Genomic DNA, 19,806 nt, shown 5'->3' with positions numbered 1-19,806 from the left:
ATTTACTGGAAGGGACAGTCAAAAGACCAGAATGCAATGAATGTAGAATTTCTGTTTGAGTGATATTCTAACTCGGGCCTATTTAATTGGCGGCCTGCGGATCACATCTGTCCTAAAAGCAACCTCCGAGTGGCCCAGCATACATTAACCTGATATTTGACAAAAAAACAACATTAATGTTGTGTGCGTGTGATACTTACGGTTCCTGCAATGAGAAGTCTGAAACCTGAAAGACAATAAACATAACAAATGTTATATTTAAATTCCTAAAATTAAATCATTATCATTATCATTAAATAGAAATATAAAGTTTAAATTCATTTTTATTTGGATGCAGTGACGACAGGCAGAGCAGATGAGAACACAACGGAATTCATGGAGGAAGTCGAGCAGTCGTTATACAACTTCACATAATCCTTTGTCTCTGGATTGTAAAACAACATGGGGCTTCTCCACAGGGAAATACAAAGAAATGTAGTACTACATCCTTGTATGTTGAAATATTTATTAGTTCACCTCCTAGTTTCCCATTCTGCTTTCTGTATGTTAATTTAGTTCACACTCCCACAAATATAGACGTATATAAAGAGGAATCAGTGGGTATTATCTAAGGAGCAGTTAACCAAAGGAACTTCTTGGTCTAATTAAGGTAAGAGAGATACTTTATAATCTTTTTCTATTGACAAAGATTGGACTGTAATAAATAAGTAAGGTTGACTAAATGAATATTATTTGTTGTAATATCTTTTCTTATGCCATTTTCATTGTGATACCAGTATTTTCATCTCATAACAGTTAACCTAATAAGTGCTGAGAAATCTTTTTATTATTCTCTCCCCACTAGGATTCTTCTGCTTTCAAGAGTGAAAATGGTGGATTATAAAGTGACCGTATCCACTGACCATCTCAACATTATCGGTACTTTAAACAGGGTTAACATTAAGCTGGTGGGCACAGATGGGCAGAGCGATTGCAAGGGGATCATCATCTTCAAAATGCCTTTAACCTTCACCAGCGGACCAGTAAGTCTCAAATATCCTGCTCAACAAGCAACAAGCAACAAAAAAATCCCCAAAATGAGCACATATTGCAAGCATTATATATTTTGTCAACCCTCCTACATTCAGTAATTATTCTTAATTGTTAGTTCTTGATTATCAAATACCCTTTATTCTCATCTCTGACACTGACGCTTTACTTTATAAAAGAAGTGGATATGAACTCAGGGTTTAAAAAGTTATTTAAACCTGCATTATTTCTAATGGCCAGCGGGGGTGACAGACAAAAGGTCTGATTGTATAGAAGTCAATTAGAAAATTACCTTCTCACTTTATTCATTACCTACCTCAGTAAACATTTTCTGATGAGTTTATATTCTAAATCGCTAGTTTAAAGTCTTCTTCAATACGGAGTGATATTATTTTGTAAATGATGGTACCATTAAGAGTAAAATAGACAATAATAATAATAAATTGTATTTATAAGCGCACTTTACATTTGAATAAACAAAACTCAAACTACTACAGAGTAAAAGCAATGAAGCAGAATATCATTTTTTTAAACATTTGGTAGACAGACAAGGCAACAGATGGATGGTCAAAGTTTAGCAAAAGGCTCTGTTAAAAAGATTTGTTTTTAGGCCTGTTTTAAAAGCATCCACACTCTGTGGTGTCCTCAGATGTTCAGGGATATTCCATTCCACAGTCTGGGAGTAGCGGAGCAGAAGGCTCGATCTCCCATGGTTTTAAGCTTGGTCCTGGGGGGAAGGAGGAGGTTTGCCTTTCCAGAACAGAGATTTCTTGTTGAGGTTTGTGGGATGAGCAATTCTCTGAGGTAGGATGGAGCATTTCCGTGAATGTACTGAGTGAGACCGGTAGCCAGTGCAGTGATTTGAGGATGGGTGTGATGTGTTCGTACTTTCGCACTCCCATCAGGATCCTAGCAGCGCTGTTCTGGATGTATTGCAGCTTCTGGATGTTTTTGCTAGGAATCCCGATGAGAAGTGCGTTGCAGTAGTCAAGTCTGGAGAACACAAAGGCATGGACAAGCTTTTCAGCATCTGACGGAGTTTAGCAATATTTTTGAGGTGGTAGAGTTCTTGCATGTTTGTCTGATGTGGGCCTCAAAGGTCAGGTGAGAATCCATTTTAACATCCAGATTGGTGACTGTTGATGAGAGTGGAATGTTCTGACCGGAGAAGGTGATGCAGGTTATGGAGGATGACTGGACCTGATGTGGGGTGCCAACTAGAATGGCTTCAGTTTTAGAGCTGTTTAATTAGAGGAAGTTGTGCTTCATCCACGCCTTTATCTCCTCAAGGCAGGTGGTTAATCTGGATGATGGCAGAATTGTAGAAGGGGTTGGGTTAGTTCTGATGTAGAGTTGTGTGTCATCAGCATAGCAATGGAACGTTATTCCATGCCGGTTGATGATACGACCAAGGGGTCAAAGTCAATGTAAATGGTGAAAAGGGTGGGGCCGAGGACAGATCCTTGAGAGACACCACAGGTGACAGAGTGTGTTTGTGATTGTGCCACTCTCAATACATGAACATCATGTGAATACATAAGATACATAAAGTCATTATAAAAGCAAGACCAGAATGTTTAAGCATAATTCCAATAGACATTTCCTGTACAGAGGACTGATAAGCAACGCTGTGTTGTCTTTGAGCTGCAGGCTTCCGGTAAGTTGCGTTTTGTCGTTGTGTTGCTGTGAGTGTTGTTTTTTTGTTGTTTGTTTTCTATTGTATATGCATCTCTTTGTACCTCTGTACATGAACATGTTTACAATAAAGAAAGTAAGGGGGAAATACAGTCTGTCTCAAACCATTTCTGTCATTATTCCAGGTGTCTAGTTTCACCGTGTCCTGCCCTGACTCTATTGGAAAGCTGCTCTTTATAGAGCTAGACAAACCGGATCTCCTAGTGTATCTTAAAGATAGTTGGTTCCCGGCCAAGGTGGAAGTAAAATCCCCCGAAGGAGACACCTACATGTTTCCCATCTACCGCTGGATCACTGACAACAAGGTGCACCGCTTCAGAGAGGCAACAGGTTTGTGGAAATTTGCTTGTTTGCTTGTACGATGTGCACTGACCACAGAATATATAAATGAAGGACAAGTTCTGCAAACTGGACAAAAAGAAGGCTGGACTAAATTCATGCCAACACAATGTATATATATAAACTATTTTGAACCTTGTTTTGGTTATTTCTTCAAGCTTTGAGAATCTGTGAAGACAACGATGAACTTTGCAAGAACATGCGAGAGGAGGAGCTGAAACAGCAAGAGGAAGACTACCGGTGAGCGCTCAGAGCTTATACACATTTTTATTTTGGGCACCACAAAACTAATATGCGTCCAAACTTCTTTCGTTGTATCTATTCATGATATAAACAGATAAATTACCAGCATATGATATTATTACAATGTATTATACTTTAACATATGTTGAAAAATTGCAATATTGAATATGTGTCAGTAAATTATTCTTGCATACTAAATTAAAACTGTAGTTTTACAGGTAAACTGTTTAAAGTTCATCACCTGCTCATCTCTCTTCTTTCCCAGCTGGCATGTGTATGAAGAGGGAATGCCCCACTGCATGAAGGCAAAAGACATTTCATCTCTGCCTTCTGAGGAACGCTTCTCCTTCATAAAGAACATGGAGTTGTTATTCACTCAAGTATTAGGGTAAAGTACTCAAATTGCGTTAGATATCTGTTCATTTATGTACCTGCCTACCGAAAGGATATAAGGATTTATTATAATAAAGTTACTCTTTGCTTTTATTTTTTAGGCAAATTCAGCTCAGATTTGAGGGACTGGCTGGTTCCAAAGAGAACTGGAGTAAAATTGATGACATCAAACAGGTGATGCCCAGCAGATGGACTGAAATATCAGGTACTATCATGGTACTTTAATGGAATGCTTGATACTGTATGCATACTACTAATACTAATACTAATACTAATAATACTAATACTAATAATAATAATAATAATAATAATAATAATAATAATAATAATAATAATAATAATAATAATAATAATAATAATAATAATAATGAAAACAGAACAGGGAAATTAGCTATAGAGACCAAAACCGTTTTTTGTACCAGGCTGTAAAGGCTGTTTTCTGCTGTAAAATTGGGCATTTTAAGATGGGGGGCTTTGAAGATTGACTTTGCATCAAGCCTCAAGTGACCATTTGATGAACTGCAGAGGTTGCCGCTTGATTGAAACATCAAAATGTGCACATACAATCACCTCTATAAAGCATCATCAAGGTCTTAAGGCTTTTCTGACAAATTGAGAGAAGGATCTGATTAACCTCCAATGAGAAGTACATCAAAGTATAATATATGTGATTTTATGTTGCCAGTAGGTGGCGCTATGACTATTAGTCAATATTGGCATGTAGATGTTTTCAGGCCATGACTCTTATCAAGAAATTACAAAAACTTCCTGTTTTATAGAGAAACATTTTACCAACACGGCAAAATAGTTTAACAAAAATGCTGGAGCTTAATAATTTAGCATCGCAAAGGTCTTAAGATTGTACTGAACACATTTGAAGTCGATCAGGTAAAATCTCTTGGAGGAGTTTGTTAAAGTACAGTGCCTAGAAAAAGCAATAATGCTCAGAAATGTATAATGTGTGAACAGTACATTCAAATTGACTGTTACACATGTTTACAAAATTTTATCTAAAAGAAACATACCACAGGGGATACTTCATTAAAATATTGTAGGGGGCGCTATCAAGCCCATTTTCCACACTCGTGCACGAGAACCGTAAAATATATAATTTTCATCACTTACAATGCGTGTTCAAAGTTTAGTGACTTTTCAAGCACCTTTAGCCCCTAAAAAATGTGATTAATTTGGATAAATACTAATTCCTTCAATCTCAATTGGATCTCGAGAGATCAATGGTTGTTCTTTTTGCTAATAATTACCACAATATCAATTAACAATCTCAGACAGGGAGTTTGACAGCTAAGGGGCTGACAGCAATGGCACAGTCCTGTAGTGACGAGATTTAGAAACCATTGGTATATAGGGCCCTGCCGGAGGATCTCAAGCAGAGATCCAAATCATACGGAGGTAACAGATCACGAATATCAGAAAAGGTCAGACCATCCAAAGCTTTAAAAACAAGCAGTAAAATCTTCTATTCTAAAACTCACAGGTAATGAAAGTAGTGAAGGGCAGAAAGGATTGGTGCGATGAGGGTGCTCTCCTAGAATCTATGGATGTTTCTGTTGATAACTGAATTAAGTGTGTTGCAACAGTCAAGTCTGTGAAAGATAAAAGCATGGATAACTCAATCTTTGCTCATAAGAAAACTATCAGCTGTATTATCTGATATAATAAAGACTTTGAAACAACTAAGAAAGTACCTGTGATTCTGAGTTTTGTGTAACTCATTGTTCCCCACTTTCCAGTTTCACGTGCAGGGTACAGTTAAGCTGATAACGCTGATAGTGTTAGATTTTCTAGACCAAAATTATAAACTCAATAAAGTTCAACTCTGTTCTTTTTCCAGACTATGTCGAGCAACATTGGAGGGAGGACGCTTTTTTCGGCTACCAGTATCTAAATGGCATCAACCCCATGATGATCCGACGTTGTTCAGCTCTGCCCGAAAACTTTCCTGTCACTGACAACATGGTCTTCCCCGGTGGTCAGTGTACCTTGGAAGATGAAATGATGGTGATTATTTGACCTTGATTGATCTCAGTATTAGGATCATGTTTTCCTACATAACATTGAATTTAGAATTGCATGTTGCACTTACATGTTCACTTAGTGTGAGTAATATCTACACTGTATGCATGTGAGTCCCATCATTTCTCATCCTCACACCAACAGCATGGCAACATATTCCTGTGTGACTACAAGATTTTGGATGGACTGAAAGCAAACATCATCAACGAGAAACAGCAGTACTTGATGGCTCCCCTCGTCCTGCTCCACAAGAAACCTGAAGACAAGCTGATGCCAATTGCTATTCAGGTGAGCTTAGCAGTCAAATATAGCAGTAAAGATGTACATTAGAGCAGTGGTCCCCAACCACTGGTCCGTGGGTCATTTGGTACCGGGCCGTACAGAAAGATTGAATAAAAAAATATTTTATTTTGAAAGGTTTTATTTTGAAAAATCACCGGATACATCTGTCTGTGCGTCTGCGCTCGTCTGTTACGTGATACTTTACTTAAAAAAATTAAGCCCACAAGCAACAATGAGTGGAAAACAAACGTTTTCTGGAAAAGGGAAAAGACCCAATGAGGAGGCATTTAAAAGACAACATCAGGAGTCTTCCTTAAAATAAGTGTTTATCGCTACAATTAATCGCGAAATTGCTTGTAGATAAAGCAATAAAATAATTAAAATAATTAAATAACTCTTGGTTGACGTGATTGCTATTGATCTCTCGCTGAAATAGTTTTAAAATTGTGCCTTTTTTATGCGTTAACTCTATATTATTATGAATATTGTGCTCATTAATTTGTATTGTGTGATTGTATTTCTGTTTGAGATTATTGTGGTAACATTGTTCATGCTGCCCTCATGCTGAGAATTTAACCTCAATGAGACTTTTACCTGGTTAAAATTAAAATAAAGTAAAGGATATATATTCACAACGATTACAGAAAATGAATAAACATTATTGACGATGTATTGAACGGATTGAATTTACCACATCCCCTTATTTTTCCTGCAGCTGAAGCAGACTCCATCAGAAGACAACCCCATCTTCTTCCCCACTGATTCTGAGTACGACTGGTTGATGGCCAAGATATTTGTGAGAAGTGCAGATTTCAACGAACATCAAATGAATTCTCACCTGCTGCGCACTCATCTGCTGGCTGAAGTGTTTGCAGTGTCACTGCTGCGCAATTTGCCCGCGGTGCATCCACTGTACAAGGTAACTGAAGAGTTACTGAAGAGTAACTGAACTTACTGTAGTCATAGTTTTTTGTGAGTTTTTGCATCTTCCAAACCTGATGTATTATATTGTTTTGGTGTGAATATGTTTTTGAATATTTCACTCTGCTAAATGGTATAGAAGCATCATGATTTCTGACTTTGTTAACATGTAATAGTGTTACGAACAGAGTTCCCTTTTTCTCTCAGCTCCTCGTACCTCACACTCGTGACACTTTGGGAATCAACCTCTTAGCTCGAAAAAGTCTAATATCAGAGACTGGAGTTTTCACAAACGTACGTAAAAAGCAACACATTTATGAGACCATTACCTAAACAATATCATAGTATGTTTCACTAATTATATTCTTTACATATTTGACTCTTCCCTAGTTTGCAGCTTCTGGTGGAGAGGATATGTCGACACTCCTGAAGAAATCACTGTCCTCAGTAACCTACAGCTCCCTCTGCATACCTGAAGACATTGCTGAGCGTGGGCTGAAGGCTGTGCCGAACTTCTACTACAGGGATGATGGGCTCAAGCTCTGGGACATCATCCATAGGTAGTACAGGTGTCCTGATATCAGAAAATAAGAGCTCAGATGTTTCCCTCTCAACTAGCTAGCTTTTTTTCCCTTATGTTACACAGTTCATTTTCTGGAAAACGGTTTCTTTCATCATGGCCACTGTTTATGACAAAACAGTTGCAGCATGTAACCCCCCGTGAAATATAACATGTTTTACATTTCTGTGTATGTATTGCTTGAAAAAGAGATACAATGTGTTCATTAGTAAAAATCTGAAGGTGCTGTTAGCCATATTTGAACTTTGAAGCAAACCAGGCCTAACGTTTCCCCTGCTTCCAGTCTACATGCTAAGCATAGCTCTATACCAGGGGTCACCAACCTTTTTGATACTGAGAGCTACTTCAAGGGTACTGAATAATACGAAGGGCTACTTGTTTGATACAAACTTCCTGAATAGCATTGTTGCACGGTTCACCTTTAATGATAATAATATCATTATTATTAATAATAATAATAATAATAATAATAATAATAATAATAATAATAATAATAATAATAATAATAATAATAATAAATATTCATATATGTGATGAGACTGTCTGATCACATGTTAATGTTAATTATTCCTCACAATGATTATTAACAATGATTTACCATGGTAGGAAACAGATATATTTAAAAATGCAACATTATTTATTTATGTTCTCAATCTATTTCAATATTTGAAAGTCAGAGTTATCACATCTCTGATATTTGTGTAAATATCTTTATTGACAGTTTTGTATGAATGAGCACATTTGTAGCATTTTGTTCAAAATCACACCGGTTATATTTTAGTACAAAGTATCACTTCTGTAACAATTTATAGGAAATCATTAACTGTCACATCTTCAGATCATATCGTGTTTGTACAAACACTAACTTTGTAACATCAGAGAGTGGAGATCACATCAGAACCTTTCCTCTCGTCTTTGAACAGTGTTTTCAATAACATCATTGCACCTTTCAAGACCTCTCCGTCCGAAAAGGCTTTCTTTTTCTTTATTAAAAATGAAATCTGCAGCTCTAAATGAAGCTTCTGTTGCTTTGTGTGACTTGTTCACCAGCCTCGTGAAAAGAGATGCTGCTGCTCAAAGCTGCCTTTAACTCACAGCTTGTTCTGCCCGCAGTGCTGCAGGTGGGAGTTAGGTAGTTAGCATGGTAGTTAGCATGGTAGTTAGCATGGTAGTTAGCATGGTAGCTTCTGTGACCGAAGTGTCTCCACAATGTGTCGCTTTGCCGTCGCCCCGAAAATGAGAATCATTCAAGTGTTATTGATTAAAAAAAAAAAAAAAACAGCAAAACAATTCAATACAAATTTTAGACGGAGCTCCATGGTGACTAGTGCTATCTTTTAGAACATGCCCTGCGGGCGACTCACGTAGTCCCTGCAGGCGACCAAGTGCTCTATACTGAATGAACACATGAGAGTTGTATTGACCTTCTCAGCAAACTGGCAACTTTCATAAAATGTCAGAACCATTCCTTTAAAGTTGTTTGATCCACTGTGTCGAATATTGCACCAATTTCTTTAAAAAGTACAAAACTCATCATTCGAAATAGAGGGCATTAAATTGTCTTATCCACGTCTCAAAGGTTTGTGAAGGGGATGCTCAGCTTCTTCTACAAGGATGATGCTGATATCCAGAAAGACTCCGAACTGCAGAAATGGGTTTCCGACATTTTTGTGAAAGGATTCCTTTCCCAAGACGGCACAGGTAGAGCTTTAACGAAATACTCACATCAACATAAAGCAAACATAAGTAATAAGTAAGTAACGCAGGTTATTCCCTCTAATTCTCAGGAATTCCACAGACCTTGACCACAGTGGAGGAGTTGGTCAAGTTTGTCACCATGGTGATCTTCACTTGCTCAGGACAGCACTCGGCTGTGAACAATGGACAGGTGAAACCTTTTAATATAACGGGAAGATCAATTATAATGAGAATATTCTTGTGGAATGAGTTCATGAGGTTTTTACTAAACTGGAGAGATGAATGACATAAACAAGAGTCTACAGCCATGCTAGCAGATCTGTGAGTCTGTACGTAGGCACAGTGACACTTTGAGTTAAATGCAACAAACGCTAACATACTCACAATGACAACGCTAACATGCTGACTTTATTGTAGAGGTTAATGTTTGTTAAGATATTAAACAAAATGATTGGACAACTAAAATTAATGTCCAAACCGAATCAAATGAGAATCCAGCAGAAATTTGTCAAAACATTTATCTGAAAAATAAGAATGTTAACCTCATGGGGGAGCTGGAGAAAAGTCAAGATCAAAGTCATTAATATTCATTCTCTGGGGACCATTGATTTCTGTACAGATTTGTGTTCCAATCCAAATTTAATGGCAATACATCCGAAGTGGTTGAAATATTTCAGTGTGGTCCAAAGTATCAGAGCAACTGACCAGCAGACTGACATGGTGTGGCTTCAAAAAGTATAAATAAGAACTCTGCTCATTATTTATTTATTTATTTATTGCAGTATGACTATGGTGGCTGGATGCCAAACGCTCCCTCCACCCTGAAACTTCCTCCACCAACCACAAAGGGGACAACAAGCGAAGCCACAATGCTGGAGACATTGCCTGACCAGGGCACAACAGCTAAGGGAATGGCCGCCATTTGGCTTCTCAGCCATCCGTCCTCTGACTATGTAAGTGTCCAAAACATCATGAGTTGTATAAAGTAGCTTAATATGTCATAGAGCAAAAGTACCCTCTTTGAGCCATTGAAAGAGATTCTGCTCACTTCGTGCAACTGTACATTATTTATAATAGTCTGTTTGATAGAGCATTAAAATGTTTGTGCGAAAAATAAACTTGTATCATTGATGTCATCAGGTCCCTCTTGGCCAGTACCTAGAGAACCATTTCGGAGAGAAGACTCCCTGCCAGCTGATAAGGGTTTTTCAATTAGAGCTTGAAGTGTTAAGTGCAAACATCAACCTCAGAAACGTGAATCTGGAGGTCCCATACACATACATGGATCCAAAGGCAATAGAAAATAGTGTGGCCATTTGAATATCCGAAGGTGTGACCTCCTCAGTTGTTGCCAAATTCTGCTTCGTATTAATAAATGCAGGAAAGAACTGCGTGTTTTTAAATAATTGTATGGTGGAAGGAAACTACTGCTTGCGTTCATTGTGTGATTATCTGGGATTTTTATACAGCCTTATTGATTTAACTGGTGAAAAGGTAAAGTTTGAAATCATAATCCACATATAATCGAAAATTAAGTCTTCTTATTAGCTCATTATACAGGGTATCTTATCTAAATAAATTACCTAGGTAATGTTTTTTTTTGCATTATGATTGTAACACTTGAAGTTAACTGTGCCTTATGACTTGTTGTCATAATGAAGTATAAATCATTGTATGGACCTATGTTTTTGCTAAATGTACTATATGCTGTGTAACATATCTGTATGTTGGAAAAATAGACAATTACTGTCAATTGTGTTGTTTCACCACTGCATTTTCATCTCTGAGATGTGCATGGACATACATTCAAGATACGTTTAGTATAATACAAGTTGAATAACATTTGAACATGTGAAATAAAATAATATAAATAAGTTACTCAAACCTTCTTCTTTTTTTGCTAGCCTTGGTTTTATTTCATTTAGCTCCATCTGTTTTTTGATCTTGTGTTCTATGAGTAACTCTTCTGTTGGCTTGAGGTTGACTTCGGTGTCCGTGTGAATTTGATGATTCAACAATGAAAGGAGGTAGTAAAAAGTGTGTACAGCAGCCAGTGTGCAGTTCACACTCCAGACCAGTAGGTGGCGGTAATGTGCCCCAAGTTGTTTACCATCCGCCATAGAAGCGGAAGTAAAGCAACGTATACAACGCTGGTGGTGAACACACGTGGGTAGGCAAGTTTTTCAAAGTAATGTGGTGTAGTCAACTTAATTAGAAACATGTCGAAGAGACAGGCAGCTATATCAGAAGAAAATACGGTTTCTGAAGTGGATCTCGGGGAGGAGGAGGTCCAGGATGCACCGCCGGAGACCAGACGGACCCGCAGCGGCCGCAAAGTGCGCACTCCTGCCGCGCTGCTGGACTCACAAGCCCCGTTGAGGACTCCTAGCCGGAGGACCAGGAGGTCCGTCCTCCAGGAGCTGCCGGCCGCGGAAGAGAAAAACACAGAGGAATCGGTGCATAATCTTGAGACTCTGACAGAGGAGAAGCTCGGTATGTCTGCCGCACCGGAGCCGGATACCTTGTCGCAGCCAGCGGAGCCGCACACGGACGCTGCAGCAGATACCGACCGAGCCGAGGTTAACGGGAGCGTAGACAGTTGTCTGTCCAAGCCTGCACCAGCAGAAACGGCACCCAAAAGTTCCGAGACCGTCCCAAAGAAGAAGCCTCGTTTGGGTTCAAGTGGAAAACAAACTCCGGTCATTCCAGCTTGGAAAACCCGCATCTGGGAGGGTGTGGAAGGACCGCAACAAGCAGAGGTGAGGATAACGTTGTCACTGGGGCAGCGTGCAGTGAAGTAACACGTACATTTACTCAAGTAGGCTACAGTGATTACTTTTCAAAATACTTTGAACTTCTCACTCCACTACTTTTCACATGGAAATGTTGTACTATATTTATCTACAAGCTTTAGTTACAGTTACTCTTCGAATTCATACAAAACATGTGACCAGTTTATAAAAAAAAACCATCATTAAAGATTAAAGTAAGCAACAGTAAATAAATAAATAAAATGTAAATAAGTTAAACTACAACATTAAAGTACCGCTTACATTTGAATGCATCAATAATAATAATAATGATGAAATAACATAACAATATAACACTGACGAGGGTCGTTCAGCATAGTGAGTACTTTTGCTTTTAATACGTTAGTACATATTGTTGTTATTACTTCTATACCTTTATACTTAAGAGTATTTTTGAATGCAGGACTTTTACTCGTAATGTAGTAGTTTGATGGTATTTCATCATGACATTTTATCAGCTTGTATTGGGTTAGACATTACATAATTCAAATTATAATTGTGTTATTGTATAGCAGTTTGTGATAAAACACATATGAAAGTTGGTTTATATACTGACCCAATAGCAATACACAGGACTGAGGAGGTGTTTTGTACCAAAGCCCCACCAGCTTTGAAAATATTGATATATTAGCACGTGTGTCCATACAAGTTACTTTCGTCACACAACAACGGACTCTGCTTTAGTGCCACAGCAGTTCCTGGCCTCATACCGTACATGGAAATAATTCCAGTGAGGTATACAGATTTTTTCCTTTGTTTTTGGGATTGAAAAATGTAGATCAGTACATCCGTACTTTACATGGGATACTTTATGAGATGTGATTTTTGTCTTTTAGGTTCTCCGCACTGTTAAGAGATAAACCGCTATGCTCTTCTTGGGAAAAGAAGATGGAGGTCAAGCGGGAGAAGGACCAGATGAAAAAGTATACTTTGCAACTTAAAGAGGATAAAACCAAACAAAAAGAGGTAAGCGATGAGATGATTGAACCTTTTTAATGTTAAAGTATTTGCACCTTTCTTAATTTATTCTATATTTCCTGGCTTTGTAGGAAAAGAGGAAACGCAGAGAAGACAACTTGAAACGTCGTGCGGAGAACGAACGCAAATCAGAGATTGTGCAAGTGGTATGTCAACTGTTCACACTGAACGTTTTAGGAGACAATACTCTATTTAAGATGACACCCTAACACCACGCCATACACAATTGCCAATTTTGCACATGCCGTCTACAGAATATAAGAGTGTATTATAAATTGTTGGCCTAACAGTCGATAAACCCACAGATGCTAACTTTATTATACATCCGTATGCTTTCTGATACACGACAAGAATCCAAAAAGAACGTTAGCAACTAGAGAGCTTATTATATATGCTGTAAATAACACATTAAATGTACCATCTTTGAACTTTAAGTTGAGGTTAAATGTGTTTTCTAACATTTGAGTCTCATTAAAGTTATGGAGAAAGTGCCTAAACTGCATCAGAGATTAATTTGTGCAATAAAAACAGCTAATGATCTGAAAAGGCAGTTACTAATTAGAAACATGAGCACACACAATCTTTCTATTGGCGATTTTACCTTTCGTTTATATTCTCCCGTCTCTTTTGTATCACAGATCAGGAACACGGCAAAGATCAAGAGGATGAAGAAGAAACAGCTCAGGAAAATTGAGAAGAGGGACACTCTGGCTCTGCTGCAGAAGTCAACGAAGCAGAGTGTAAAAGCCAAAAGGCAAAAAAGTCAGAAGGTTGACCAAGTTTTGACCTGAAGACTGAGATCATAAAAATATATCTGTTCAATGCTTTGCCTACATGTCTTACATGTTGATGTCTGAAATACAGCAGACACATTTGTATGGGAGGACGTATGTACACATGAACCCAATAAAAGCTTTAAAATAAATGTTGCACAATACGTGTTTTCTGCCTGTCACTAAGGTGATCATCAACATGTTTTGTTTTATTGATTTGCATATTTCTCGGTTAAATTCTCTCTATTCTGTAAAACGTATACATAAAGTATGTCATATCAAATAAAAATGAAATTCTTACTGTTCATCAAGTTGTTACACTAATTGATTGACAGGTTTAAAAGCATCAATGAAGGTATGCTGAATTTAAAGCATGAGGAGTGGAATAAGTACTTTGTTAAGTTGAGGTGCTCTGAGAATTGTTGTTTAAATGCAGCTCATAAATGGCATGAAACATGATAAAGAAAACATAAATATGTCTTCAGTTTATTCCTAAATCTCACCTCATAATTGGAGTTTGTAAGCTACACAACACAATGAAAATCAGAAAAGTGTAATAATGGTATTTTAATAATATATTCAATTTAGAGTAAACCCATAAAGCCTTGCTGTACTTTGACGCCCGGCAAATAAACTATCCAGGATGCTCGATATTAGTTTAAAGGCTACTTTGTGCAGACCGGAAAACTTTTATTTGTTCTACATTGTGATGAAAAGTTTAAGGATATCTACTGAAGTGATCATGTGTCGAGTTTGTTAAATCGACTTGTTTCCAGGGTCAAGGGTCAACTTTTATTATTTCTCTTTCAGTGTGTTGATATAGGTGCTGGGCATTTATGTTTTTAGTACAACTCAAATAATTGATGAAATTAGTCGATTTAAAGATAATTAATTGCATTTTTTATTTTTCATCCAAATATTCACTGGTACCTGCTTCTCAAATGTGAAGCTCATACGATAGTGGACTTCATATATCTTCTATCTGCTGCTCCGACACATCTGAAGGTGTCCACTATTATAATTTGTATTCTTCACATGTTTCATTCTCATTATGGCTTCACCTGAAACGTACATTGTGCGGGTGGTTTGGGTAGCACACCTTGTCTCATGTCAGACACTTTATTTTTCAACAGGTTAAGCAAGATTATTTTGTCATGTGACGGGTTGCTGCTTGGGATACCAGTTTACAGTATTTACACACAGTAGTGACATATGTTGGTTGGGTTAGGCTCAGTACTCTAAACTACAACTATGCGATTAAAGTGAGACCGTGTAACTATTGAAAGATATATAGTAAATCTAAATCCTATAATTAAATACAAATAATTCATAAGCACTGAACATCATAACCTTCATGAATGTGGCATTTATCGCAGGGCTGTTGTATTAGACTGCATCAGTTTGAGCTAGGTGTACCTAATAAACTGGAGACTGAGTATATATTGTGTAACTGGCATTACTGAGTCTGTTCCATGACTTTATGACTCTTTCATATTTGTTCAACACTATAGTTTTATCGTAAACAAACCGTACCTTACTGGAAATACATTTCAATTCAGTATTCCATTATCTTGTGATTTGCCACTGTGGTTGCTGTTCAGCACAAGTCACTTGAAAGCTCAGCTTTGATTTGAGGGTTAAGATCCACATTAAAAGGAAACGACGAGATTTTAGGCATTTTTATATCTAGTCTCTTTATTCTACTGGACTTCTTGAAGCTGGTTTTAGTTACTTTTATTTAATCGCAGTGAGAAACAGTTCATATGGAGTGTAATGTGACTTCTGATCAGTTATTTAGCAAAAGATTCCCTCTGAATTGTAAAAGTATAAACTAGTATGAAAAGAAAAAACTCAAGTAAAGTACAATAACCTCTAATTTGTACTTAAATACAACACGTGAGTAAATTAGTTAATGGGCCTTTTGATGTAAGGTTCTCAAGGTTATTGAGATTATCACATGAGGACATGAATGTATCAGGATCATTGGAGCAGTTCGTGAAACTTAATGTATTTTTAATGTTCGGCAATAGTATTATTTTATTCTGACCTCTAACAACATACTGGTATCGACTATGACATGTAACTTTGTGACGCAGCATCTACGTAAATGAATGCACCACAAAACAGTAAAAAAAACATTGGAGTGTATGTTTACCCAAAATAGCAGAGTACAATTGGAGAGCAAGTTGCGTACAAAGACACCTTGCTTTTTCCCCTCACCTTTGTTTTCATTCCAAGGAGTTTGAATGACGTACATTGATCAAAGTACTCACTACTGTCTTTGTGTCTCACAGAGAGACTGCTCCTTCAGTTCCCCAACAACCTGTTTGCTTTGTAAATCCTTTAGAATAATCTGACATATTTAAAAATGCACAGATAAACAAAGCAGTTTGTTACACTGACGTGACCGATGTAGCAGGAATGATCATCCTTCAAAGACGTTTGAAACTGGGTGTATTTTACATCATTTTTCATGTTCGTCATTCACCATATAAATGCAGTGACAAACATCTGAGGGTGAACTAATTAAAGAGCGAGACGAGAGAAAGCAGCATCCACAGCACAGCTCAACGCAGCTTCATACTTAAAATCCAAAGTTGTGTATGTATAAACTTGTTCTGTCTTTAAGTTTGTATAGAACTGACTATTGCATTATTCTGATTTGTTTTTGCTTTAAGTTTAAAAAAAAAAAATCTCTGAAAGAAAGTTTATGCTCAAACGTGCATGTTAAGTGAAATTAACTGTCATGTTTGATGAAGTAAGAAAACACAATTGGTTATTTTTCTTTTAGATGTAACAGCGACTCAAAATGCTTCTGACAATTCTGATACTCCTGCTCATCGGTGAGTAAAGCATGTTTTCTTGTTACAGTGCATTGCGACCGTTTTTGAAAAAAGACACAGTCCTCTCTTATATTGTTGTTTTATTTTTTTGATTAATAACATCAGCAAATGCAGCAACTGCAACCACGACCGCCGCTGCTACGACTGCCGCGGCCACGACTGCCGCTGCTACGACTGCCGCGGCCACGACTGCCGCTGCTACGACCGCCACGACCGCCGCTGCTACGACTGCCGCGGCTACGACCGCCGCTGCCACGACTGCCGCTGCTACGACCGCCGCGGCCACGACTGCCGCTGCTACGACCGCCGCTGCCACGACTGCCGCTGCTACGACCATCGCGGCCCCGACCGCTGCTCCGGCCACAACCGCCGCTGCTACGACCATCGCAGGAACGACAACCTCGACTAACACCACTGCCACCAACACAGCTGCACATGCTCCGATCACGAACATGAGCAGTCTGGTTGTGTGTTACTTCAGTGTCGTTCTCTACAAGTTCCTCTTTACACTGTAACTTGGTTGTGTTGTCTTTATCTATTTTTTTTTTTACAGAATACAGTCATCGCTACCTACAAAGAAACATAGTATGTAATTTATGGTGAAATATATCACCTAATAATCATGTTGTGAAGCACTCGTGTTGATAGGTTTAGAGAATCTATATGATCCAGTGTGATGAAATGTTAATAAGAATAAAAGTGTGTTAGAATTTGGAAAATCTCGGTTTGTGTCTTTTTATTGCCATCAAACATTTTTCACACTTTTACCAGTTTACCAGACATTTAGGTGAACTTTTTACTTTTTTCTCAAAATCCTGTATATATATATATATATATATATATATATATATATATATATATATATATATATATATATATATATATATATATATATATATATATATATATATATATATATATATACATATATACATACATGCATTTTACACATCAGGTTTCCTACTAATGTGTGTTTAAATAATCAGACAGTGAGAAAGTCTTCTGATTAATGAGTTTAAATGTATCCTAGGTGTGTCACCATTCATCACAATGACTTGTTGAGACTGAGACTATTTGCTAAAGACACTTTGTCTACATTACAAATGGCGGAAAGTGAGTAATGATCACGAACCTGGAAGATAAACCCAATATGGGTAAAAAATTAGCTGTGGGCCCCTTAATTATAGCTCAATTATATTTTGAATAGAGCGCAGGAAACTAATCAGTACTCCTGTGCTGAAATACCTGACCTGATGCTGTGTGTCATTTAGTTTGCGATTATTTAATTCAACTTAAAAGTTTAAAGTTGATTTACCTGATTTACAGACATCTTACACAAAGTCCACGGTTTGGCCCGTGCTGTTCCTGGGGGGTTGCTTCCTACCCCGCTACCTCTACGCCAGTATTACTCATTGCGCGCCAAGCTTTAATTGGTGGCTCGCGTGGCAGTGAGCTAAATAAAGAGGTGATATATAGAGTTGCACACCAGGTGGACAGAAAGAAAGCGTGACAAACGAGGGAAATTAAGATTTGTCTTTGGAGCATCAAACCACAGCGGACTCGAGAGGAAGATGCTGGAGATGTGGTTTGTGGACAGACAACAGCTGCTCCCGTTAAAAAAAGAAAGGTACGAGGAAAGGAAAATTCAAGACAAGTGGACAGAGGAGTTTGTATTTGTCCTCCACGAGTTGAACCCTTCGTGCTTAATGTGCAAACAGACCCGCTCTGGTTTCAAGAGAAGTCATTTGAAGCCGCATTTCTAAATGACGCATCCAAAATTCAACGAAATTTACGCACCTGGAAGAGAAATGAGTAAATAAAATAAAATAAAATAGAGCAGCTTTCTTCTCTTTCTGGACAACAAAGGCTCATACACAGGACAACTGATACAGCTGAACGATTAACTGAGGCATCTTTTGAGATCGCATGGATTTTGGCTCGGGCATAAAAACCTTCTCAGACTCAAACATTGTGAAACACTGCTTTTTAGCTTCAGCAGAAATATTGTTTGCAGAGTTTGACAACATCATCCCAGTATTATATTAATCCTGCTTTTAATGAATGCATTGGTTGGTTGCATTGCATATTGTATGTTCTGGGTGGGATGACAGATTAATAAACAGACATGCTTTTTATGACTGGATACCTTTTCATACTTTTCATACCACTGCTCTACGCCCTTACTTGGACTACACCCATCTTTCAACTTGACTTTGAACCTACACACCTGTAAAGTTTTGTGACTGCATCTTGCATGGTTGTGACACTATTGCGTTGATATGTCAAAAATATGTCCACTGACAAAGTACTAAAAACCCCTACAGTAGGTGGACAAACAATACCTGCCATATGCTGTCCCAGCTGGTAAACATAGTTAAAACGAACATGTTGTTCACATTCTCTTTGGTGGTGTGGTCACAACGTCTGTAGCCCGCACCTCATCTCTTGCTTGAGGCTAGCAGCTCGAGGCTACAGTAACCTCTACTAGCATAACACACCTGTGCTTGAATCTCCAACCAAACTGTCGGCAGACGAGTTGCATTGTGGGCAATGTAGGCGCCAGGTTTTGACAGGGAAGAATGCATGGGATAAAATAAAAAGACGATCTGTTGCATTGAACTTAATATTTTTCAAATGTCCATCATGAAGGTGTATATACAATATGTACTGTGTATTTTAACAATAACTTAATTAAGGGAGGCAGTGGCGGTTCTAGACCAATATCACTAGGGGGGCCTGGCCCGGGCCAAGTGTTTTGTCAGAGGCACATTCAACCCGGGACAAAAGAGTGTTCAAGCATGAAATATTTTTAGTTACAGGAAGTATAAATAATGGCACACAACAAAAACAATACTATGATTGGTAGGTTACAGTAACAGACATTTCTTTCAGTATGCTACATTTACAATTTTCTTATATTACAATACTGAAAATGAAAATAATATGAAACAATATTATTGACTTTAGCTCAACTTTATAAATATTGTTTCATCTACCATGATGCTGAAGACTTCACTGTTTTTCACTTCTTCTGTAATTTCAGTTCGAACCATGTCTGCCAAACAATCCAGAACTTAATTCTGAATGATTTTGCTTGTGGACTTTGCATTATGACAGGAGGTCAACCTTTCTTTAACAGCTTTGTCCTGGTCAGCAATTGTCTCTAAAATTGCCTTGAAGTTCCCTTT

General features: G+C 37.8%; 2 protein-coding genes across 2 annotated transcripts; both read left to right on the top strand.

Annotated features, from left to right (window-relative positions):
• Nucleotides 1-552: 552 nt before the first annotated feature.
• On the top strand, nt 553-10,603 carry LOC115014711 (hydroperoxide isomerase ALOXE3-like). The gene is made up of 15 exons (XM_029441754.1): nt 553-649; nt 845-1,022; nt 2,850-3,054; nt 3,222-3,303; nt 3,572-3,694; nt 3,801-3,904; nt 5,552-5,718; nt 5,878-6,021; nt 6,731-6,934; nt 7,144-7,230; nt 7,327-7,496; nt 9,096-9,217; nt 9,304-9,404; nt 9,997-10,167; nt 10,355-10,603. The coding sequence occupies exons 2-15, from the start codon at nt 870-872 to the stop codon at nt 10,532-10,534; spliced, it is 2,013 nt and encodes a 670-aa protein (XP_029297614.1). The 5' UTR covers nt 553-649; nt 845-869; the 3' UTR covers nt 10,535-10,603.
• Nucleotides 10,604-11,287: 684 nt separating this feature from the next.
• On the top strand, nt 11,288-14,080 carry ccdc86 (coiled-coil domain containing 86). The gene is given in 5 exon segments (XM_029441743.1): nt 11,288-11,922; nt 11,924-11,973; nt 12,861-12,990; nt 13,074-13,148; nt 13,641-14,080. Coding segments are annotated over 5 exon segments (897 nt in total). The 5' UTR covers nt 11,288-11,433; the 3' UTR covers nt 13,794-14,080.
• The last annotated feature ends 5,726 nt before the right edge of the window (nt 14,081-19,806 follow it).

This window comes from Cottoperca gobio, chromosome 1 (genome assembly GCF_900634415.1).
Source record: "Cottoperca gobio chromosome 1, fCotGob3.1, whole genome shotgun sequence".
Taxonomy (NCBI): domain Eukaryota; kingdom Metazoa; phylum Chordata; class Actinopteri; order Perciformes; family Bovichtidae; genus Cottoperca; species Cottoperca gobio.
The sequence above is the reverse complement of the archived record's forward strand: the minus strand, read 5'-3'. Positions and strand labels throughout refer to the sequence as shown.